The sequence below is a fragment of the Microcebus murinus genome, chromosome 4, assembly GCF_040939455.1.
Source record: "Microcebus murinus isolate Inina chromosome 4, M.murinus_Inina_mat1.0, whole genome shotgun sequence".
Lineage (NCBI taxonomy): Eukaryota > Metazoa > Chordata > Mammalia > Primates > Cheirogaleidae > Microcebus > Microcebus murinus.
Genome location: NC_134107.1, coordinates 14,421,551 through 14,445,842, shown reverse-complemented (window position 1 = coordinate 14,445,842; position 24,292 = coordinate 14,421,551). Strand labels below are relative to the sequence as shown.

At 42.0% G+C, this 24,292-nt stretch overlaps 1 protein-coding gene across 2 annotated transcripts; it reads right to left on the bottom strand.

Annotated features, from left to right (window-relative positions):
* Positions 1 to 772: 772 nt before the first annotated feature.
* CPSF7 (cleavage and polyadenylation specific factor 7) lies at positions 773 to 24,290 on the bottom strand. Of its 2 annotated transcripts, none has more exons than XM_012778287.2 (10): positions 24,190 to 24,290; positions 23,449 to 23,557; positions 16,645 to 16,863; positions 15,716 to 15,819; positions 15,155 to 15,327; positions 11,926 to 12,340; positions 10,958 to 11,076; positions 8,186 to 8,354; positions 7,375 to 7,542; positions 773 to 2,774 (listed from the first exon to the last, which is right to left on the bottom strand). In XM_012778287.2, exons 2-9 carry the CDS (start codon positions 23,500 to 23,502, stop codon positions 7,380 to 7,382), a joined length of 1,416 nt encoding a protein of 471 aa, XP_012633741.1. In that variant the 5' UTR covers positions 23,503 to 23,557; positions 24,190 to 24,290; the 3' UTR covers positions 773 to 2,774; positions 7,375 to 7,379. The 2 variants fall into 2 exon arrangements, with proteins under 2 accessions (XP_012633741.1, XP_012633746.1); XM_012778292.3 differs by having other exon boundaries at positions 15,182 to 15,327.
* Positions 24,291 to 24,292: the final 2 nt, after the last annotated feature.

Genomic DNA, 24,292 nt, shown 5'->3' with positions numbered 1-24,292 from the left:
TTACACTGATCTTGCCTTTTTTGATACCAGTACACATGTGGTCTGTGGGTCACCTTTTTATCATCTAACCCTCCTCTTCACCTGGCTTTCTAAAAAGCCAAAAGCTTTTCTGGAATCCCAAGATCACCCCACACTTCTAAGCTTTCTGATGTGTACTTACTTCCTCATATTTAGGTAGTTTACAAAATAAATTCACATGTTATCTCTGATTCTTAAAACATCCCTGTGGAAGGCAGAGAATAGCTATTATTTTCATCTTATAGATGAAAAAGACCAAGGTTATGTTGCTTGTCCATGGTTAAATAGATGTGGAAGTAGGCACTAGCAATCAGGTTTTCTAGCTCCTGTTGGAGGATTCTTTCCTTTCTGGATTTGATGACATTGGAACTGACTGTACAAGGTAAGAAATCTGCACTGAAAATGTCTTAGGAATCTTGAAGGGTAAAGAATGACTTGGAAGTTTTCTTTAACCAAGTTGTTTGGCCAAGGAAAAAAGCTAAACCTCAAGGGATGCCTTCAAAGGTTTGCACTAGACATCTAGGAGGCTAACCACAGTGAACTAAGCCATAGAGAAGCCACTGCCAAACACGCAATTCTGGCTGAGAACCTGGGGTTTCACTGCCTTCCTGCAGTGTCTACATAAGCCCATGCCCATGCCCCAGACACCTCAACAAATCTATGCAATGCAGAATCCATAAAACAGCTCACACCCCATTTATTATTTAAAAATATTTTGTTACAAAAGGAAAAAAATACAATGCAGTATAAAAGATTGACAGCGTCATCAAGTTTATTACACAATTTTCAACCTATCAGAAAGACAAACAAATCACTGACAACAGGGAATGGGACCTTGGCCTTTTTGAGGGTGGGTTTTTTTTTTTTCCTTTTGCTATCAGGAAATAAAACTAAAAATTGTGTCATTGAGTAAAAACAAAACAAAAATGGGGAGAAAAAAATTCTCCGGGTAAACTGCATTTCTGGTATTCTATATATATTTTTTTTCCTTAAACTGTCACCTTACTTGGTTTTCTCTACGTTTTAAAAAGACACCCGGAGCTGCTCTCGAGGATAAGCACATCACTTAACACTTGGCCGATGGGTGGGGTGCCATGTTCTGAAGTGGAGGTGGGGACGGGGTTGGGGGACAGGGGAAAAAAAAGCTACAACCTGTAGCCTCTGTCCCAAGGGAATGTGCCTCTCCAACCCTGGGGGGGACTCCCTCAGTGACTGAGGGCTATGTCAGAAACGTGCTGGGAACAGGGGAAAGGTTCAGTCCAATTCAGTCTCTCCCCTCTGAGCCAGAGGGTCTCCAGTGACCCTATGTCTCACATGCCAAGTCTTGTCTCACATGCCACGTCTCATATCATGTTAGATGTCATATGTCCTATAGATGCATGCAGAAGTAGCATCACCCCGTGGGTACTGCAGGACCCTGTTGTTGCCTCCTCCTTCAGCAGCAACCACATCAGTTTGGATGTTATAGGAAAAGCAATTCCATTTGCCTGTGTAGAAAATGGCCCCCAGAGTGCTGATCCTTAGAAGTCTGAGCTGAGTTCGTTCAAGTCAGGCTCCATTTCTTTCTGCTCCATATCAGAGGCAGGAAGTACCTCCAAGCAGAGCAAGAGGAGCTATTAAGTCAATAGTCAAAAGGTGAAAAAACACCAAATTTGTGACTTTACCTGCCTACTAGTGCCAGGCTATCTCACAATAAGTAAAAGTAATGTACCGGGAGATGCAAGCCCATGCTTACATCAAACCTGAAAAAAGAAAAGCCTATGGAAGTAGGCCATACCCTGCCCAACTTGCCTCCTTTCCCCACTCCTCCTAGTACTTCCCAAGGGTCTTCATTGCTGAGGTCCCAATGTCCCCATCTCCCAAAGGCAATACCTTCCTCTAAAACAAGGAAGCAGCCTTCTTGGGGGAAGGGCTCCATGTGTTAAATGGGAAAGCCCCAGGGAAATGGAACAACTAAGAGCTGGTTATTGCAAGAGGCAACCAAGCACTAAGCAGCAGAGGGTGGTAATCGGCTCTGCCAGGCTTTCCAGCAAAAAGCAACCTCACAGGCCTTCTCTGCTTAGGAGGGGCAAGTCCACTGAGAAGGCTGGGCAGCAGAGAGGTGAAAGGGTTCAGCCCTCTGGGAGGTCAGGGAAATAAACTGTCAGTATATGTGAGGGAAAAGCAAGAACAGAAGTAGCTTTTCATAAAGTAATTTCTGTTCTCATGGTCCCTCCTCAAAGGGCTGGGAAGCTAAAGGAGTTAAACAAAGAAGTGGTATGTTAGCAAGGGGTTTAGACCCTCTTGGCCCCATCAAATCTAGTGCTGAGGGCAGGACCCTGGGCATATTTGGCACACCCAGTCACTCTCCTAGATCCCACATGGAAGATTCATTTTCTTTGGGAAGAAAGTCTTCCCATCAACCTCACCACTGAACTGCTCTTGGAGAATCAGAAACTCATACGTTTCCTTGGACAAAGCACCATTCTCTATGTAGACCAGGGGCCTGGACATGTTGTTTTCTTTTCTTCTTGTCTGCCACCCTTCCCAACCACATGAAGTCTTTAGGTTCTTTCTCCTGGCAAACAGGAGGTGTGGGATTGGGAAGGCTGCCAAGCAATCTTCAATCCTGTAGGGCAGAGGGTATTCCCTGGGTGTCTGGAGGGAGTTAGGGGTTTGGAGGAAGGGGAAGGGGTGGAGCAGCCTCCGTCCTTTAGTCCTGATCAAGGTGAGGAGATGCAAGTCCATTAAAAAAAAATTTGCTTCCAACCAGGCTCCTGCAATGAGAAGATCAGAAGAGAAGAAAGAAAACACAAGTTAGTGGTTACTTTCGGATTGATAAGAGCTTATATGAAACACATAGGCATTTCTAAAGTTACAACATAAGAAGCAGGGGATGTAGACAGAGAGTGCAAGCCTGGGAAAGTAAAAGAAAGCAGGGCTGTCTGACATTAGAAGTGGTGAGGGAATGGTGGGAGAAGAAGCCACACAGGGAAAAAAAGCAGTTTGATTGAAAAGGAGACTCTGGAAAAGTATGAAAACTGTAACATGTCATGAAAAGTTGCTACAAGGGAATATGATGAGTTTAAATACTGTTTTAGAAAATCTGAGCAAGTAATAGATTACCTTAAGGGGAGAGAAAAATATCTGGAAATGTAAGGTGCCATGTTAAGAAAATATGCATGAACACAACCAAATCCATTAACGCCCAAACACCCAAGAGGCCCTAGCAGAGACCATGTACTTACAGCAAACTCCTAAGTATTTTGTTTTCTTTTTACGAAGTCCTGGTTAAAACAGTGTCCTTATAAGTACGTGTGTGCACACAGCCCCAGAGATTTTCCAAATTGTACTAAAACTCAAGAGATTTTAAGTCTTTCCCCACAAGACAGCCATGGGTGAGGTACCAAAAAGCATGCTAACACCAAGCAGGAATGACGTGGCCAGGCAAGAACAGAAAGCAGAGCATGAAATAAAAGGAATAATCAGCAGTCACCATGAAAAAAACCCTAAAAGCACCATTAAGACCTTTTTACCCAATAGTCAGGGTTTATTAAGACACTTGTAACATGGCCATTAGACTTAAAGTCCCTAGTACATTTAACCCTTGTTTCAGTGTTGCAATATCAATCTCTGGGTTGTAGCATGGTCAGTCTGACCACATAAAACAGAAATAGTAGTCAAAGGAAAAGAGGGGAATTAAATTCAGGCTTAGAATTTCTATTAATGCTCAAAAAATGGCAACACAGCCTATACACAAATGCTTATCCTTTCTATATGTACTTTTGTAAAGTGGCGTCATAAAACCTAGAGAAGCTATTCAAGAAGACAAGTCATCCACATACTGCCTGATCCTTCTACAACTGAAATGGCACTATTTTCAGCTTGGAACCTCAGAATCTGTGTGGCCTCTGGCTTGCTGGCCTCTCTAAACACCTATGCAGGCAGGTATTTGTCCCATTTTCTATAAGGGAAAAATCGAGGCTCTCAGTGTATTCTCAATTTCACACCATTAGGGCTTCTGAATCTTTGAATTGGATAAAAATTGACAGAAAGCTCAGTTTTCAATGGATTGGCAATAGGAACGAGGTAAGAATGACTATATTTCAAGTAGGACAATGTCCTAACATGATAACTTGTGTATCATGAGAAGCAAGCAAGAGCACCCAATTCTTAAAGGTCTATGGCTACATTTTCGTGGTAACGTTGGAATGCAGGCAGAAATGAATAATTGCTTCAGTGGGCCGGTCAGGCTGCAGGATAGGCCCCAGAGTTGGGCCCTATCCCGAGGAAGGATGCGTAAAGGTTGCTGGTTCTACTGCTGCCTCTGGACAGACCATACCTTTCACTCTCAGGAACACTGTTCATAGAATATAAATAAGATTCTTTTCTAACTGAAAAGTTGCTGTACACAGAGCTTGCAAAATTAAGTTCTCTAAGGTAAATGAGGCCTTTGCACCATCTCCATAACATGAAACCTCCTAAGCCATAGTTTGGTAACTGCAGATGGAATTAAGTCCTTAGGATGAGAATGTGAGAAACTGACATTTTTTGGGTATCTGATTCAGTTCTTTTGGACTGAATTTTATTATTCAGATGGAATAACCAACATATCTACAGGAGACCAGAAAAGTGGGTAAGTAGAAAATTTGCCTGAGTTAATTTTCCTCATCTTTTCAGTTATCCAAATGGAGTCATCCTCATAATGGCAGAAACAGTCCCATTTTATAAGTAGAAGACAAGAAGCAAAGTGACAGCTAAAGATTCAGGTTGAGATGTTCAATCCCCACAGTACTAATGGATCTCACTGATAATTTCTCTGTCAAAAGGCTGTCAGGAGCAAAGCCATCAGGAATGGTGACATGCAGTTATATGTTCTAATTACACTGAATGTGGCCTCAGAGAATGTAATTCATGCTCTGCACAGGCTAATTAACACCTCCCTGGTCACTCTTATCCCAGTCAGCTCCAAAGGATATATAATGGCCTGCATGTGGGTTTCAACACACAAGTAACACTAGCAAATGTGTTACCTCAAACAAGAAGAGGGAAATGCTGCTACTACTACAGAAGGGATGGGACTGGACCAAGACCTACTCTAACACCTACACTCCTGCCCACTCCTTGACACTAAATTAGGCCAAAGCTGTGTGTGGGCTTCATCTACATTACAGTCTGCTTTTCCAGAGGATATGTGATTACCTCCCAAAACTCAATCTGCTACAAAATCTAGAAGTATGTAGAAGCTACAGCCTAACTACTGATTCTATGTGGGTTATCCTAGATTTCAATATCAAGCATTCTAGGTTTTATGGAATGAAAGAGTGGTTAAGAACAGAGAAGGGAGGCAGATAAAAAAGTATTAGTAACTTTTCATCTTCCCACTTATTTGCCTCCTATGGAAGCTATATTCCCACTTATTTCTCACCAATTCCTAGCTATAAATCTGTTTAATGGTAGGTAATGCCAAAGAACAAGGTAGAGGGCAATAGCCAAACATAAGAGGAATATTTTGTTAGTAGGTTGTCACTAGGCAAAATATTGCAGAATTTCTCGATTGTTAACAGTCTAGCCATTGCTCAATTGTAAGGACTTGAGAGTAATAAGGGTTTCTTTTCCCTTCTTCAACCAGTCATCCATCTAACCACCTCAAAGACACCAAATAGAACTATTTGTCCTTTCCTCTCACCTTCTTTCTTAATTATCATTACATCAGACCAATCAAACAGGCAAAAGACCAAAAATATCTTCATAAGGTAACTGATGTAAGACATAAAAGTGGGAAGTCCTAGAGACTTGTAAGTTTGCAATCATAAATTCGAAGAAGAGACCCCAAAGTTATCTGGGTCATGCAGCAGCCTCTAGGAACCACAGACAGACTCTCCTACTGAGAGTATGGCTTATTTTAAAGATCTCTACAGAAACAGAGTCAACAGCTGCACTTGTTTACTTATGTACTACAAACGATCTTTGCTAGCAGCTTTCTTTCAGTTGGGATTGCTAAACTGGTGGGATGTAATCTGAAGCTACAGCCTCCTCCACTATCCCCTACCGGGAGCCTGTCTGAGAATGAAAATACCACAGCAAAAAGCAGAGCTGAGAGATGCAGACAGAGTAAGTCCTAATGACATAGCCAGAGCCCCTGGATCCACCAGTCCTAACTGAACTTTCCAATTACTTGAGTTTTTCAATTACTTGAACTAACAGTTTTCCTCCCAACTCCTCTTGCTTTTGTTTTCCTTTAAATAAGAAAAACTTTGTCAATATTTTTTTTCCCAAGCACAAAAATATCTTTTCATTGAAGTTAATTATCTTCACATAATCTCTAAGTCTATTTTTTTTTTTTTGAGACACAGTCTCACTTTATTGCCCAGGCTAGAGTGAGTGCCGTGGCGTCAGCCTAGCTCACAGCAACCCCAAACTCCTGGGCTCAAGCGATCCTCCTGCCTCAGCCTCCCAAGTAGCTGGGACTACAGGCATTCGCCACCATGCCCGGCTAATTTTTTGTATATATATATTAGTTGGCCAATTAATTTCTTTCTATTTATTTAGAGACGGGGTCTCGCTCTTGCTCAGGCCGGTTTCGAACTCCTGACCTCGAGCAATCCGCCCGCCTCGGCCTCCCAGAGAGCTAGGATTACAGGCGTGAGCCACCGCGCCCGACCTTAAGTCTATTAAATATAATTTTTCCAGATTGGCTTTATTCTGACTGAAGTACACCAATTTTTAAAATCCTTGTAACAGATGTTAATTCTTAAAATTATTAACGTCATGCCTTGAAAACTAAATAGGCAATGGTTTTACTTTTCTGTTTTGGTCAATTTTCCCTACTTTTTTACTTGAAAGTTTGGTGGAGTTAAAAATATAATAATAATGGCTATCACTGGTAGGGTTAAAATATAAAAACAATGGCTATCATTTATTGAGAACTTACTATGTGGCAGGCACTGTGAGTGCTATATGCTCTAGATAGATTATCTCACTGAATACTCAGCAAGCCACGGAAACATTTGCTCTTTACTATGTTCACTTACAAATGAGGAAACTGAGAAACAGAAAGTGATATGTCTTATTATTGGAACTGGTGTCTGACTGTAGATGCCATGTTCTCAGCCATTATGCCATGCTGTGACTGAGATATCAGTTATGGCAGTCAAGAAACAGCTGACTTTCAGCATGTGGTTACCCACAAAAAAGCAGGAAACCTGCTGTGAACTTCCAGTTACCTAAGTTAAAAGACTTTACCATCCCCATTCCCTTTACTTTTGCTGAGAGAGAGAGAGAGAGAGAGAGAGAGAGAGAGAGAGAGAAATATTCATTATAAATCTTTCTTTCATAAAAGATCATCCACCAGCCAGGAATGGGGCTCCTTCCCACCTTTCTCAGTGGTGCCGGTCCCGTTCTCTATCCCGGTGTCTCTCATGCTCCCGGTTCCTTTCTTGGAAATAATCATCATGTCGATCTTCATTATGAAGCAGATCCCGATGCCTCCTGCTGCTCTCCCGGGACCGGCTAGGTGACCTCTCCCGGGACCGATGTCTTTTCCTATTAAAAAGATCCTTCAGCCTCACTCAGAGGGCCTACCAGATTCCTTTCAAGGAGTGCTGTTTTCATGTCTTCCATTATTTGTCTAAACTACTCTTCTATTACTCTATCATAGGCCCACTGTCTGAGGATCTTAGCTCTTTGAAGACTAATCTTTTTTGGGGGGGAAAATAAGTTAAATTTGTTGAGATCACACTAATGTATCAGGCACAGTGAGAATTTTACATGCATTATTTGACCTAATCTTTACAACAGATCTGTAAGATAAGTACTAATATTGTTCTTTTTCAAAAAATTAGGCTTGGAAAATTGACTAAATTCCACATGCAAGAAAGTCATACAGGTAGTTAACAGCAGAATTGGGATTCCAATCCAAGCTTGTATGGCTCCAAAGCCCATATTCTTAAATGTACCAGTCTGTGTTTTTCCCTAAATGAGCCCACTGCCTCACCCAACACAGATTCCAGATAATACAACTGTTATTAATGGAAGCATTTGATTAATTTCTTCCCCATAAAGATATGAAGGTGAGGTCCACTCTTTCAGCCAGGTCCCTGTCAGATACCCTGGCTTTCTTTCCTTCCCCATCCCTTGGAAGAGTGCTGCTCAGGGCTAAGAGGTGCTGATATAATCATCAACTCACCTGGAAGAGCTCCCGCTGGCACCCACGCTGTAGGACTTGGCTTCAATGCCATGAAGACAGTCCTTAAGAGAGGAGATGAGGACACGGCAACGCTCATCATTGGCAACCCGGGACTGTTTGATAACCGCAATGGCTGTGAGCAGCGTCTCAATCGCGTCACTGTAATCCCCTGACACGGGATGGATGGGAAAGGCCAAGGATGAGCAGAGGCAATAAACTAATTAGATCAAAAGGAGAACTCAGAAGGACACAAACCAAGTGACTAGCTGTCCCAAAGAACCATGGTAAAAAGACAAGGCAAACATAGCAAGTAAGTATAAAGTTGGATGACACCTATCTTCCAGTGGTTTAGAATCTGACAGATGTTGTCAGATGTCGCTAATGGATGTACAAACTGGTATATTGTTGTCCAAGGACTATTTGACAACATCTATTAAAATAAACAATGTACGTATTTTTTGACCCAGCAATTTTACTATATATTTTCTACTTCTGTTCAAAAGTGTGTGTCTTCAGTAATGTTTCAGTGTTATTTGTTATATTACCTTCAATAAAGTCTGGTTACATAAATTAAGGAACATTACTTTTACTGAATATTACATAGTTGTTAAAAAGCAAGGTGTAAATCTTTATGTAAATAAAGTAATCCATGTAAGGCACTTAAGCACAGTGCCAGGCACACAGTAAGGGCTCAATAAATGCTATATTATATACTGATATATTAGGTGTCCCAAATATAGTAATTAAAAAAAAGTTGCAAAACCACATTCCATTTTTATAAAAACAATCAAAATTATATATGTTGCTATATGCACAGAAAAAAATCTAGGGTATACACTAAATTGTAAAGGGTGGTCTTGTCCTGGTATAGATAGAAGACTTTCATTTGTTAACACTGCATTACTTTTACTGAATTACTCTTAATTTAATAAAATGTAATATAACCAAAAATGTGTACACATACGTTACATAAACATGTATATAAAGTATACATACATTTATACATAAATGTATACATTTTAAAAAAGTTATGCTGCCATCAAAAACTAGCCCTTTCAGGCTGGGCGAGGTGGCTCACGCCTGTAATCCTAGCACTCTGGGAGGCCGAGGCAGGCAGATTGCTCAAGGTCAGGCATTCCAAACCAGCCTGAGCAAGAGTGAGACCCCGTCTCTACTAAAAATGGAAAAAAATTGGCTAACTAATATATATAGAAATAATTAGCTGGACATGGTGGTGCATGCCTGTAGTCCCAGCTACTCAGGAGGCTGAGGCAGGAGGATGGCTTGAGCCCAGGAGTTTGAGGTTGCTGTGAGCTTGGCTGATGCCATGGCACTCACTCTAGCCTGGGCAACAAAGCGAGACTCTGTCTCAAAAACAAAACAAAAAAACTAGCCCTTTCATTCCTCAAATCTGACCAATGTCTGGCTCAGGGTTAGTGGTCATGGGGTAAATACTTGCACTTTGTTTTCCAAGCTAAGTCAGGAACAGAAGACATACAAAAAAAGCATGAATCCAGACAGGGGTCCAGTGAAGATGAGGACTGTGCAAGGCAGTAAGAATAGAAACTACAGAGGGACTGTGATCTTGTGGAGACCAGAGAACACCAGGACACCAGCTCCACCCTGGCAGCGAATTTTTGCCTGTTTTGTTGGCACATTCTACAACTATTTGTGGTCTGAGTGACTGGAATGAGAACCAAACAGCAAGGAGATAAAGATTCAGTTACTGATCATCTCAGTGTCGAGGAATTAGAAGGAAAGAAGGAATCATGATGATTTTCTTTATACTCCTCTGTATATTTGACTTGTCATAATGAGCATACATTACTTTTCTTTTTTATTTTTTTCTTCTAACTTTTCAATTTAAGAAGATTCACTTAGAGTTCACTGTAGATTTTCTAGCAGGGAAAAAAAATTGAACATATACATTTTCTGTCTTTAACTTACTCTGTGAATTCAAATTTTGTAGCCAAAGATGAGAAAATATGGAAAACAGATATTTAAAACTAACATATTTCTTAGATCCAAGTCTACAGACATTTACATTCAGGTGGGGTACTCACAGGAAGAAGTGAATATGGCAAATGGCATGATGTAAAAACTGGACCAAAACCCTGAAACTTACTAAAGCTTCTTCTTTTAGGAACCACAGATTTTATGGCGAGGGCTTCCAGAATCATGACTGCTAGTTCTGCCCACTTAATACTGAGAACAGGGCAAAAGTTAGCTGTAAGGGTATATAATATGCCTTAAAATGATGCCCAACAGACTTGCCTCTTTCTAGGATACGCCACATGGATGCCATCAGCTCTGCTTAGACTCCTTAATGTAATCATTATCATATAATAATCCATATCAAACCATCATTTAGTCAAGGCATCATTTCTAAAAACCCAGGCTCTAACTTAGCACTGGGTCTACTACACAGACACTAGATCTAAAGATCAACCACTGAGATCAATGGTTGATTCCCTGAAGCAGGAATTTCATTCTATGACAAATATCACAATGAGATGGTATTTATTATTTATATTCTAGGCACTAAGTTGGTTTTCATGTAGGCAGGTCTACACACAGGATAAATAAGCAATACCACTGGAGCTTTCCAAAAGCCAAGAAATCAGGTTGCACATATTGCTCTGCAAAGTGTGCCACTCTTGATATTTAACAGTGCTCCAACTTTTATCTTGTTGAACTTTTGCCAATGGAAATGACAAAATCAGGGAAAAAACTAAAGGTAAGGAGAAAACAGCAAAGGTAAGTGTGAGTTACCTGCACTGGCTCCAGATACAGCTTTGGAAATGGCACTGCTAGAAATTGCTCTGTTTCGCTTCATGATCTCTTCAAATTCAGCTTCGCTCACTGTAGAGGGTGGAGGGCCCGAGTCTCGGCTGCACAGAGATAACACCATTCCTGATTGCCCACGCTCATCATTATTTTTACCATCTTCTATAGTTCAATGTTATTTAATTATAATTATTTACTGTGTAATGTCTTAAATGGTTCCCAGCCTATTCATGTGTTTTGTATTCATATTCTCATTAAAGACAGAATTTGGCCGGGCATGGTGGCTCACGCCTGTAATCCTAGCACTTTGGGAGGCTGAGGCGGGAGGATTGCTCAAGGTCAAGAGTTCGAAACCAGCCTGAGTGATACCCCATCTCTACTAAAAATAGAACAAAATTAATTGTCCAACTAAAAATATATATACAAAAAATTAGCCAGGCATGGTGGCGCATGCCTGTAGTCCCAGCTACTTGGGAGGCTAAGGCAGTGAGCCCAGGAGATTGAGGTTGCCTGAGCCCAGGAGACTGACGTTGCTGTGAGCTAGGCTAACGCCACGCACTCACTCTAGCCTGAGCAACAAAGTGAGACTCTGTCTCAAAAAAAAAAAAAAAAAAAAAAGACAGAATTTATGTCATATACTTTTATAATTTGGATGACCCAATAGTGCTAGACATTTGTAATAGCTACTTATGGCACTCAATTTAATTAAACTCCTTAGAGGTGTTATGGTTTGGGTCAAGTGGTTAAGATGCAATCAAAACACAAAATAAAAATACTAACAAAATAGATAGTAAATTATTTTTACTAGGACTCAACACTATGACAACAGAGTATCCATAAGGGAAAGCACAAGGATTCAGTGCTTACTTCCTTAGGGAGAACAAAATGAATAACACACTTGTCTACCCTACTATATCTTGGCTCAAATCTCAAAGGAACAAAACAGTCCTTACCTGCCATGATGGTTATAGGGTGCAGAGGCCTTCATGTAAGTATCTGGTGGAGGCCCCACTGTAGCATTTGGTGGGGGGAAGAAGGCTGGATTGAGGTGAAGGGCAGGTGGGATAGCCCCAGGGGGAGGTACGGCAAGATGAGGAGGTAATCGAGGAGGGGGGGGCATGAGATGCTGGTAGTGGATACCAGGAGGAGGAGGAGGGACCCCAAAGCTTGAGGAGAGAGGTGGTGGGGGTGGAATTGGTGGTGGGGGCAGACCCATCAAGGGAAGGGCTGAAGGAGGGCGATTGAAGTAGGGCAGCACACTGGGGGGCTTATCCACACGAGCGGATGAGGGTACAAGGTTCTCAGAGGGTGTGGCCCGTCCATCAGCAGAATCACTAGAATCTCGGGAGTGGGCCCGTGGAGGTATTCCTATGAAGCAAAACAAAACTAACATTACTGCCCAGGCTTTAGACAGACCCACAGGACCAGCTCATCCTTCAGCAAGAGTCATCTGACACCATACAAAAGAAGGTGACTGAAACAGCTGAGAAACGAGGTAAAATCATCTATTGCCCCTTTTCTTTGGCTTCAAAGAAAAAGGTCGGAAGCAACTCAGTGGAGACATAGACCCAAGAAGCAATACAACTCTAATCTTGTCAAAGAATGCTTTCACTCAGAACTTTCAAAGTGCTTTACTTTATCCTTCTATTTTTAAATGCAGCAAGATCCTAATAACCCACAATGAAATGACAGTGTTTAAGTATGTTTGCTGATGCTCAGCTGGATTCCAGCTGACTTGAAATCACAACCCTGAAGAGTTTCAGGGTAGTACTTACTAGTTGACCTTCTCCATCACAGCACACTGTGATGTTCTCTTGGCCAGAGTGCTTTGGCTAGAGAATTTGGGGGAAAAGAGGGAAGGACAGGAAATGAATGGCACGTCTATCCACATACCAAAACTGGTAATTGGGGTAGGAAAGAGACACACATGAAGAGTAGAAGACTGGAGGCTAAGTGAGAAGAGAATATGGGAGATAAGCCAAGAAAAGATATGCCCTGAGCAGATGGCACATAGCTGGCAGCAAAGACTCTTGGCAAAAGTCTGGTACAAAATATACCTTAAATCTGGGGAATTCCCACTACATTTCAATGGCCTAATTTTTTTTTACCATTCAGGGCAGCCTAATAGGAACAGCATGGCATGCTAGTACGGTATCGTGCAACACAGGGGCTCAGAGTATATTTTATATAGCTGGACATATGGCTTTTGACATTGTTAAGTCACTTGGTTAAACTTGTTCCCTCTTTCCAATTTACCAGTCTAAGCCTGTTCATGTGGAAGGCAACAGAAAAACAAGATAACATGGTTTGGGGAGTCTTGGAGGTGGAAAGATGCCACTGGCAGCAATTGTGGAGGGAAAGAAGAGTGCTACTTAAACTAAAACTGATAGTTAGTTAATCCCAACTCCTGAGTAAAGCCTAAAGTGGGATCAACTAACCTGACAACCACCTTGATTTCTCTATTACAGAATATTGCCAGTACTTGTGAAAGCACTCTCTTGCTCTTCGTCTTAAACACATTACAACCTGTTCCTTCCTCGAATTCTCTCAAATTGAAGAAAGAAGAGATTTTAGGCAAGTGTGATCCTCTGACAATTAACCACCTTCCCAGCTACTGTTTCCACAACTGCAAGTGTTCTGTTTTGTATCTATGGCTACAAGTCCCAAGACAGGCAACCATTTTTAAGCAGAGGAAGTCCACCAGCTTTACTTAGTGAATTTACAGAGCCCAAGTCCAGCAACATGACAGACCAGAAAAACAGCACTCAGTCACCATCATCTTTTCAGCCAAGAAAGGTAACAGTGAGGAGTAAACAGCTAAGCAGAGGTAGGAATGTTATCCCCAAAGTAGCTGTAAAATTATGCACCTTAAGAAAGTCAGAAAAGGGTTGAATTACAGAAAGACTCCAAAGCAGAAGGGACTCGAAAAGTTGTCTAGGAAGAAAAATGTGTGCCTTCTAATGTGGAGCCACAGGAGCTCACAACAAATCCACCTAGGTTCTCAATCTAGTTAAAAGAACAGCTATTCCTATGCAAGAGAGAAATGGCCATTATTTCCACCTGGAGGACACACCCATTCAATATAACGCATTATTTTGAGAGTTGGACCTCAGCAGTGACAGAATGTGGGTTATGAAACTTTTCCTCCCACTGTAGTAAAAGAAAAGTAAAGGCGGTTGGCTGTCTCAGGCAGGGCCTTGGAGAGTAGCTGCACCTTGAGAGGTCAGGACAATTCAAGGTCTGGTCCTCAGGTTTTGTAGGTTCAGAAACTTTGATTTTAACAAGTTCACCCAGGGGTGATCGGACCCTAGGAGACTGATTCATGCTAACCAAACTCACAAGAGACTGATTCATAAATCAGAATACCAATTTATTAATTTACAATGAGAAATATAACTGCCAAGCAGACCGGAATACTTGTGTCGGCTGGTCAGCGCATTCTCTTCCCAGTAGGAGAGCCTAGTTGGGAAACCAAATTAGTATCAGAAGGTGGCTTGGTGAGTACAGAGTCAGAATAAAGGGAGTAAGATGAACTTCAATGATACTGTCATCAAGCTAAAGTAGTATGATGCAATTTTCTTTACTAATGGGACATACTTGCCAAGCAGACTAAAATATTTGGTAATCAAAAGAGCACCCTTTCCTCTGGACAAAGCTGGAGAAATATTGTTAAATTTGTATTCTCCAACACTCCTTTTGGTTCATTCCTTACAGAGCACCCTTCCAATGTATGTTTATGAAAAGATTACAACCACCTTTATATATCCTAGTTACATCTTAGGGTGGCTGCTTCTTGACAGTTTATAGAGGCATGTCTTAAAATTAAGCACATTCACTGTATTCCCATTTTTAGATAGAAACACAGAATTTGGAGTTGAGAGGAAGTTTAAACATCATGTATCTAGTTCAGATGGGGAAACAAGCCCTAAGCAAATAAAGTGACTTGCCCAAGGTCACACAATGAGTTAGTGGCAGAACCAAACTATAATCTGAACCTACCTGACTGTCAGCACAGTGCTCTTTCTTCTACATAAACCTTATTTTTTGGACTACCTACTGACCACGCCACCACCCATAACCACCATAACCCTCCCTCAAACTCTCCACACTGTAGGCTGAGCCCACACTACCGAAAACAAACCCACAGACTTCCCCCCCTTCATACAGATGGTCTCCACGTACCCCCTCTTGGGACTCGGACGCACTCACGTTTCCGAGCCTGTGCCTCAAACTGTGACAGGTTCTGCCGGGTGGCCGGCCTCACATCCACTTTTTCTCCATTAAGAACTTTTCCTGGCAGGAGTTCCAACAATTTGTGGACAGAGTTTTCAGAGGCTACCACCACCTCAGCATACCTTTAGGAAGAAAAATTTTAAATCAGTGAAATCTACCAGATAACCAGAAGAGGAACAAAGAAATTCTATTCCACTTTTAGTGAAACTAGGTAAAGAAAAGGACATCTTGCTAAATTAAGCATACATACACACACACAGCACTATGAATAACAAAAAGTCAACCTATAATCTTCCCATTTTTTGGAATTAAGAATCAAGTGTTCTTTGCCCCTCAATAAATGGATGTTCTACTAAATTTTGCTGGGTTCCCCTCTAATGCAGCTTGCCAAAACCAAGGCAATAAGCTGGGCCATGGGTGGGAGGGATTAAAATCTAGGGCCAAAATATAATGCAGATCTGTTATCCTAATAGTTACAAACTAAAAGGGCTTCTCAAATCCAGACCTCACCCTTTGGACTGGCCATTTGCTCGATTCTCTGCAAATTTCAACTCCACCACATCATAGACTCCTATAGAGCGAATAACCTGGATCAGCTGCTGGTCTGTGGTCCACTGGGGCCGGCAAGATGGAAAAGGAAGAAATGTCAAGAGCTACACCCCCAGCCCTGCCCCGAACATCCCAAACCCAGCTCCCAAACCTAGGATGCTAGTCAACCATGACCTCCCAACAGGAAACCCAAAAGCCCAGCAATATCTCAATTAGTGCAGACTTTTCTTTCTGTTCTCACCCATACAGAATTCCAACCCCCCCCCCCATCCCCATCTATAGTGATTAAAAAGATTGAAACCTATTTCAACTGCGACTGCCATTTGGGCTGGCTGGTCATCAGTTCAAACACTGATTGCTAGCAACTATTAATTACAGATCTGATAGGCTAGAGTTGACCACTGCCAGAACTTTCCCCTCAATATCTACATTTCCTAATTTGGAAACACCATCCCCACCACCAGCCCCAAAACATGTCACACTATAACTTTTGTAGAACAATAGTCACCACCTACCCCAAATGCACTAGAGCTATCAAGGTCTTTGATCCCCATCACCCACCATTATCACAGGACCATCTAATGACCACCAAGAGTTCAAGGTGTTCACTCTGAAATCTCGTCCCACAGATGACCCTGCTAGACATAAAGCCCCAGGGTCAGGGGCAGTAACAAGATGGCAGAAAAAGCAACTACCCACTTAATCATTGCTTTCTTCGGCACCAGTACGTCCTCAGGATAGTTCTCTTTCAGAGATCAATCCAACCTGATCCCAGGAAAAAGAAATCCAACCCCATCAGAGCACAAAACAGTGCAACAGTGGTATCTGAAAATGCCATCACCTCCCAGTGCTCTCCCTCCAGCCCACCCATTTTGGTTACCCACACTCACCCAGGAAAAGCTGCCCACATAGACGGCAGCTCGCCTATTACGCAGGCCACTGTAGGTATACAGGATTGCAGGGGTCTTGTCGTTGGGCTTGGGAGATGGCTCCTGGCGAACAGGAGGAGGTGGCTCAGTGCTGCTGCTTCTGTCATCTGAAGGCTGTGAGGTGGCCGTCAACACATCATCATACAGGTCAATTTGATCTGTATTGTTGAACTCTGGGTCCTAAGACATGAGAGGTTGGCAAAGGTGGGTTTGCATACCATTCATTTTGTTCATTGTTTCACTCTAGTTGATTTAGAATCCACAGTCAAATACTTTGTAAAACAAAGTACAAAACCTCCTTGTCCTACTCTGGGAATCAAGGTAGGAAAAACTTCCTTTTGAAACAGTATCACTAAATTATGTTTATGTAGGCTTTTCTCCAAAGATCTGTTAGTAGTCTGTAACTTTTTTTAGCTTTAGCCACCTGTGAGAATCAAAAGGCACAAGATGATTAAGCAAGCAAAGTAAGAATGCATAATGAGATGCATGTGTTACTGTTATCAATGAGGTCAGCTTCTACAGACCACATCTAAGATACAACAATGGAAATGTATTTTCAACATCTTATGGTATTTCTAAAATGAAGTGTTACCAAAAACTCACTATTCTATTTAGTAAGAAACAGAGTAATTTTATCCAGAAATAGAAAGCAGGGGAAAAGCATGTTAAAGTGAGTTCCAAAATTCCAAAAAGACTGAGAGTTACTGATTTAAACCCTTTGGTTTATACAAATGAATTAGGGAGGCTTTAAAGCTCACAGTACACAATTCCATCTTTCTAATAACCATCAAAGAAACATTAAAAACAAAAGCAAATGGAAAGGGAATATCATTGGGGGTTTTCTAAATTCCATTTCTCAAATGACATGCAGACTCAACAGACTACCAGGACATGTAGGACATGTATCTAAAAGACAACAAAGATAAATCAGTGGCTAGGTGTAGTGGCTCACGCCTATAATCCTAGCACTCTAGGAGGCTGAGGGGGGAGGATCGCTCAAGGTCAGGAGTTTGAAACCAGCCTGAGGAACGGCGAGACCCCGTCTCTACTAAAAATACAAAGAAATTAATTGGCCAACTAAAAATATATAGAAAAAATTAGAAAATAGCCAGGCATGGTGGCACATGCCTGTAGTCCTTGGGAGGCTAAGGCAGAAGGATTGCTAGAGCCCAGGAGTTTGAGGTTGCTGTGAGCTAGGCTGACACCATGGCACTCTAGCCCGGGCAACAAAGTGAGACTCTGTCTCAAAAAAAAGATAATCAGTGATGTACAAAAACAGATAACATTGTCTAAAATATAAAGGCCAGAAAACAAGACAAGCACCTATATAAGCTGTGTCACAGTTGTGGATTTACAATATGAATATGTATTCTGGAAAATGTGAGATATATATATTTTGCCTCTGTGATATATTACTATATACTAAAACCCCTAAAACCACAACTGCAACAACTGCTACAAGGGACCGTAATGTTTCAGATTTTATAATGTAATTATCTCAGAGAAATCTTTTTATTTTAAGAGTCACAACAGTATTTTTATTACAAGAATCAGAAAAAACATTCAAACAGTGCTAAAGAGGCTGCTGCTAAAATAACCAAGACAGTCAGAAGTTCAAAGTGTTTTAAGGAAACTACAGCTTGTTTATGTCAATGCTATCTTTTAAATGAGGGAATAAAGGAGGTACTTAAGTTAGGTAACTTGTCTAGTTCCCTAAAGAAACAGTCAGTTCCTCTAACGCAACTCAGGACAAGGGCTCCAATAACTATCCCCCTTCAATATCATCACAAGAACTGCTGATCCTGAAGGGAGACTAGAGAGGAGAGACTCAATACAAAACTTACTCTTAGGCCAGGCGCGGTGGCTCACACCTATAATCCTATCACTCTGGGAGGATCACTCAAGGTCAGGAGTTTGAAACCAGCCTGAGCAAGAGCGGGAACCCGTCTCTACTAAAAATAGAAAGAAATTAATTGGCCAACTAATAATATATAGAAAAAATTAGCCAGGCATGGTGGTGCATGCCTGTAGTCCCAGCTACTCGGGAGGCTGAGGCAGGAGGATCCCTTGAGCCCAGGAGTTTGAGCCCTGGAGTCTGAGGTTGCTATGAGCTAGGCTGACGCCACAGCACTCTAGCCCGGGCAATGGAGCAAGACTCTGTCTCAAAAAAAAAAAAAAGCAACCCTTACTTTTAGACCTTTTGTAATCCTCACATCATCACAAACCTTTGGAAACAATCTTTTATTTTCTCAGTTAATCTGAAGTACAGTAGAAGAAAATATACTATGATCTTGGATTGTTCTGATAGTGAAGGAGAAAGGATTCTACTTCTTGAAGCATGTAAATAATTACAAATATTATAAACAGTCTAAGAAACCCCAAAAGAGAAGGCTTAAACCTTGTAAAAACATTAGAAATGGCAAAAGAGAGTGAACTTCTTTTTGTATACAATTCACCAGGAGGACCCAGGGAAAGAGTAAACTTTTTAGAGGCAACTTAAAAACAAGAAAAGGAATCAGTCAAGCAATAAGCCCAGAAAGACTATTTTAGTAATCAAACATATAAATAAGAATCTTTCATTAAAAAGGGTGAGCAGGTAAAAAATGGGGAAAGAAGCTACACTGGAGAGTACAGGGTGGATAAATAAATTGAGTAAGGTGAGGTCGGCTAGGACTAATAACATGACAGTGTGTAGGTAATCTCCATAAAATACTGCACAGTTCTTATGTCTCAAACCATCCCAAGTCTAGACAAATCACTTATCTATTCATGTACCAGGTATGGTGAGTTATCCTTGTGGTTCAAAGTAGAGAAAGTCTTATAAGTCACCTGTCCCTATCCAATGCTCTCATCCTTAAAGAGCACTACCTCATACCAACGGTATTTATTTATTTTTTTTTAAATCAAGGATTTTCAAATGAACATAAGAAAATACTCAATCTTGGATAATCAATGGAAACAAACTGAGGTTCCTTCCATGCTGTATCTGTAATTCAGAGTATATGTAAGGTTGTTATACAAAAATTATCACTGAAAACTGCATAGTGAACATGCAGATTTGGACAGCTCAAAGACCAAATACATCACTAGGAAATCCTTCATATTGTAAGCTTAGGCAACCAATCTACTCTTAAGACTTAAAGAGTTGATTCAGGAGAACCCTGGTGTATGATTACTACTTAAACAAAAGGATTCAATCAATCCAAAATTGTCACAAAATTCAAATGGTCTCTTTGGGCCATAGAGGCTCAGTTCAAAAAGGTTGGTGAGAACTGTACATGGCAGGCCTTTTGAGGGTTCTACTGAAGAAATAAGGTATCAAGTAGTGTTTGGATTTAAATCTGCTAGCATCACCAACTCATTTTATTTGTTCAGCTGGTATAGACAGAAAAATAGATAAAGGCCTGAGGTTTTTCTGGTGATTTATGCAGTGACAGATTCGGTTAAAGCAAAACCTAATTCTACAAATCAAGACGAAAGTACTATGTTTTACAGGAACTGATGTTGAAAGTTTCATTCCAGGGAGATCAAACAGGAAATATGTATTTAATACTGAATGAAAATTTCAGAAGAATTTTGTGTTCAATAGCACAGAAAGAACTGTGACTGCTTCTTTGTAAACAAAAGGGAACTGGTGTGATTTTCAATTCAAATAAGATCTTCCCCACCTGTATGCTCAATGTTCCTATCCTAACAGCCCCCTCTTCCTGGTATCTGACTGAGGTAAAAAAACTAGCCTAGGATTAGTCTCAAAGCTATATACCACTGATACCATTGTTTCTTTTCCTTGTAACCACGGCTCAATTAAAGTTTCTGGCTTTACAATGACTATTTCCACAATTCTCACCTCATACCTTCCTTCCATCTCTATACTTCTTACCCTGCATTATCACTGTCCATCACCCCCAACCCACCAGGACTAGAACCTGTTTTAAGAACAGGGATATACTTTTTTTCCTTTTACCTTACTAGGCCAGGCAAAGTGCTTAGCAAACAGAAACAGCTCAATAAATACTTCTTGATAGAAGCAACAAAGAGACCGGGGCATACTGTGCAAAGCCCGTCTCAGTAAGAAAAGAAACAGAGACAAAACATTCAGCAGAGTGACAGCTCTCAGTCACTTTTCCAGATTTGTTCTCGCTAGCCCAAGGGAGCCACTGTAAATCCCAGGATTCCCAAAGAGAAATAATGTAGCTCTGTCAAAGAGGCTTTTGCAGCAAATGCTGTAAGAGATCAGGGAATAAGCACCATAGGATTCCATCTAGGAAAAATGTTAATTTTCCTGGAGGAACAAAGTGCACACGAGGGGGTTCTCATGCATGAGCCAGCTTGGGATGAATTAATAACATTCTTAAAACATACTAAAACAATTTTACTGGCTGCCTTCAGTCTAAGCCAGCTTCTAACAATTCTAGCCAGACAAAGTTTTTATCATTTCTTTAGCAGCTTTCAGATCACATGAAAATCAACTTTGCCAAAAAGTAACACATTTGTGTAGGGGGGTGAGTGCCATTCTCCCCACCTTCCATAAAACATATTATATTCAAAATCCATACTTTCTTCAACTTGCCCAATGTCAAATATTCCCTATTTGGTATAAATATCTACTGGAGTCTAGATACTATCTTTGGCCAGTCTTAGACCCATAAAAAAGTCCTTTTAAACTAAAGAAACCAGAGAAAAATTGTTGAGGCCAATAACTTCTACTGTGACAAATCAGTGGCCACTGGACATGGCCTGTGTCTTGTCTGACCTACAAATTTTAGTGCTTAAGAAATTATGAAATTTCATTTTGTCAGACCAAATGTGGCCTATGGTTAAGGTCCCTGTTCTGCCTATTTCCCAAGGTGAACCAGCAGTGTTGTTATCAACCCAAAGATAAGAATTCAGGGAGAAAAAGCCTTTCATTAACAACAGTGGAATTAAGGGACTCTTCTTTTTTTTTTTCCTTTTTTTAATTTTATTTCGGCATATTATGGGGGTACAGATTTTAAGGTTTCAATAAATGCCCATTTCCCCCCCTCGACTCTGCTTTTTTGTTATCTTAAAAAACAAAACCCCATAATTTGCAGAAAGTAGTAAAAGTCTCACTCAAAGGAATATAGAAAACTCAGAAAAGCAATGGTTTTGTTAATAAATTAATATATTAAACCCTGTCCTCTTACCCATAAATATTTAACTTGTTTGAAATTAAAAAATCTTTATCACATATTTAACACAATCAACAGCCAAATTTAGATGACTCCACAGTTTACCAGGAGACACAGGAAAACTGCTATTAAGAAGTATAATTGGTGAAGCTGTATAATGGGTAGATTTCATTACACTATTCTACCTCCGTGTACACTTTATTTTATTTTTTTTTTTTTGAGACAGAGTCTCACTTTGTTGCCCAGGCTAGAGTGAGTGCCGTGGCGTCAGCCTCGCTCACAGCAACCTCAAACTCCTGAGTCAAGCAATCCTCCTGCCTCAGCCTCCCAAGTAGCTGGGACTACAGGCATGCGCCACCATGCCCGGCTAATTTTTTCTATATATATTAGTTGGTCAATTAATTTGTTTCTATTTATAGTAGAGACGGGGTCTCGCTTTTGCTCAGGCTGGTTTCGAACTCCTGACCTCGAGCAATCCGCCCGCCTCGGCCTCCCAGAGAGCTAGGATTACAGGCGTGAGCCACCGCGCCCGGCCTGTGTACACTTTAAAATCTCCATGTTAAAAAGCCATAATGCATCAAAAATTTTTTAAATGTAAACTTATGTGGGAAAAAATGGCATTTATCAGCCTCTTCTGTTGCTTCATATCAAAGTCAAAGCTCAACCAGAGCACTTTCCTTCTCTAGCCCATTCATTACATGCTCCTTCCAGGTCCTTATGTGTAGCCACTGGAAGATGTCAATGGCAAGGACCAGCTTATGTAAGTACAATGATGCTGAAAATAACCCAGGTAAGATATTAGTAAGTTTTAAATAAAGACTTTGGAACATTCTTGAGATTTGACCTCAAGATGGCAAAACTAAACTGTATAGATATTGTTTCAAGGGGAACTTTTGTATGATGCTCTCTGATACAATAAAAACATCAAGAGACCAACAAACCCAAGTTAGGGTAAGTAAGTGGGTCTATGCCTGCCTTTTAAATGGTCTGATACCTTTACCCTTTATCTCTTCCTAGAAACAGTAAGGTTGATCAATAACATTTATTTTACCAAAATGCCTATGGACTTCTCATGACTGGAGACAAGCTACTTATAAAAGTAAGTAAAACTTAAAACAATTGGAATGGGGCTGAAACTAAACGTTAAAGAATCTTGTTTACTGTGACTCTGCACCACTACAGGGGAGAGGACTACATTTCTCCCTTGCAATCTGAGAGAATCACATAAAAGAACAGGCATCAACATTGTCCTCATTAATAAATACTGTAGCAAATTCTGGTTTTTAAGTGTGATCAGTCTTTGAGGAGACTGACATCCAACTTTGGCTTCCTGGGGGAGCAAGTTCCACAGGTTGATTCACCATTCTATTACACCTGATTTTTATGTACTCTTAAATCACAGCCTTTAAAGTTAAGCCTGGAGGTTCGAATTAACATAAAGCGGGATGGTGAGTAGTTTTTTACAGTCTCTGCTGGGGGAAAATTTTAGATCTGGCAGAGGAGAGCCCAACTCTAGGACTGGGGCAACTGGCACAGCTCGAAACCACTGCAAGTTTGCTGGAAGTGATTCCTTAGGTGATCGAGGGAAATCCCAAAGCTCCTCATGACCCCTCACCTGGTTGAACTCCTCGTCAGCGTATATATCAATCAAGTCCACTCCTTCTGACATGGCTCCGAAAGGAAGATCTCGAGCCGGGAGAATGGACAAAGTAAGAAAGATGCCACTGCAGTATTCAGAAAAGGACAAGAATTAGAAAGAATGAGGGTCCTGGGTTGGGAGGAAGGCAATGGTTGCCAACCTCCCATCTCTAGAGACGCAGCATCCCGGCAGCCCAAGCTCGGCCCCACCCGCTCCGCCCCGCCCCCGGCCTCGCGCCGCCCCCCCGCTCTCCCAGGCCGCCGGGGCTCGCGGGGCTCGCTGCCCATCACCCTCCGGCCCGACCCGGGTTGCGCCGCGTCGGTGTCGCAGCTGCCTGTGGCGCGACGGAAAAGTCCAGGCCTCGGCTCCCAGCGGCCCTCGGACCGCGTTGCGAAGAACGACCGCGGCGAAGCCCGCAGCCCCAGTCCGCCGCACCTGCCTAGGCCCCAAGACGGCCTCAGCCAGAGCCTCTGTGGGTCCGGGAACTCCAGCCGCCTCTGCTCCCCACCCAGGCCCAGTCCTCGCCCCCAACTAGGCCCGCCCCGCTCCCTCCCCACAGACCCGGCCCGGCGCCCTCGGTCCCCTCCCTCAAAGGCCCGCGCCTCCCTCCGCCCGCCGACTCCGACCGCCCCATCTCAACCGACCCCCTCCCCGCCTCAGCGCCGGCCCCGACCCCTCTTCCGGCCCAGCCGGCCCCCGGCCGCGCGCCCCCGTTACCGGGAATATGGCGGCGGCGGCGGCGAGTCCGGACTAGGCCCGAAGCGCGCGAACCGCTCTCCGCCTCAGGTCCCGCCCCCCCGCCGCCGGCGTCACACGCACC

What these genes read in the sequence shown, in the direction of transcription:
- CPSF7 (XM_012778287.2), bottom strand. Translation starts at nt 23,502, where the DNA reads ATGTCAGAAGGAGTGGACTTGATTGATATATACGCTGACGAGGAGTTC. An exon ending in ATGTGGGCAGCTTTTCCTGG is followed by an intron (nt 15,820 to 16,644) that starts GTGAGTGTGGGT and finishes TGCCGGCCCCAG; the next exon opens with TGGACCACAGACCAGCAGCT. An exon ending in CGTCCGAGTCCCAAGAGGGG is followed by an intron (nt 12,341 to 15,154) that starts GTACGTGGAGAC and finishes TTTGCTTCATAG; the next exon opens with GAATACCTCCACGGGCCCAC.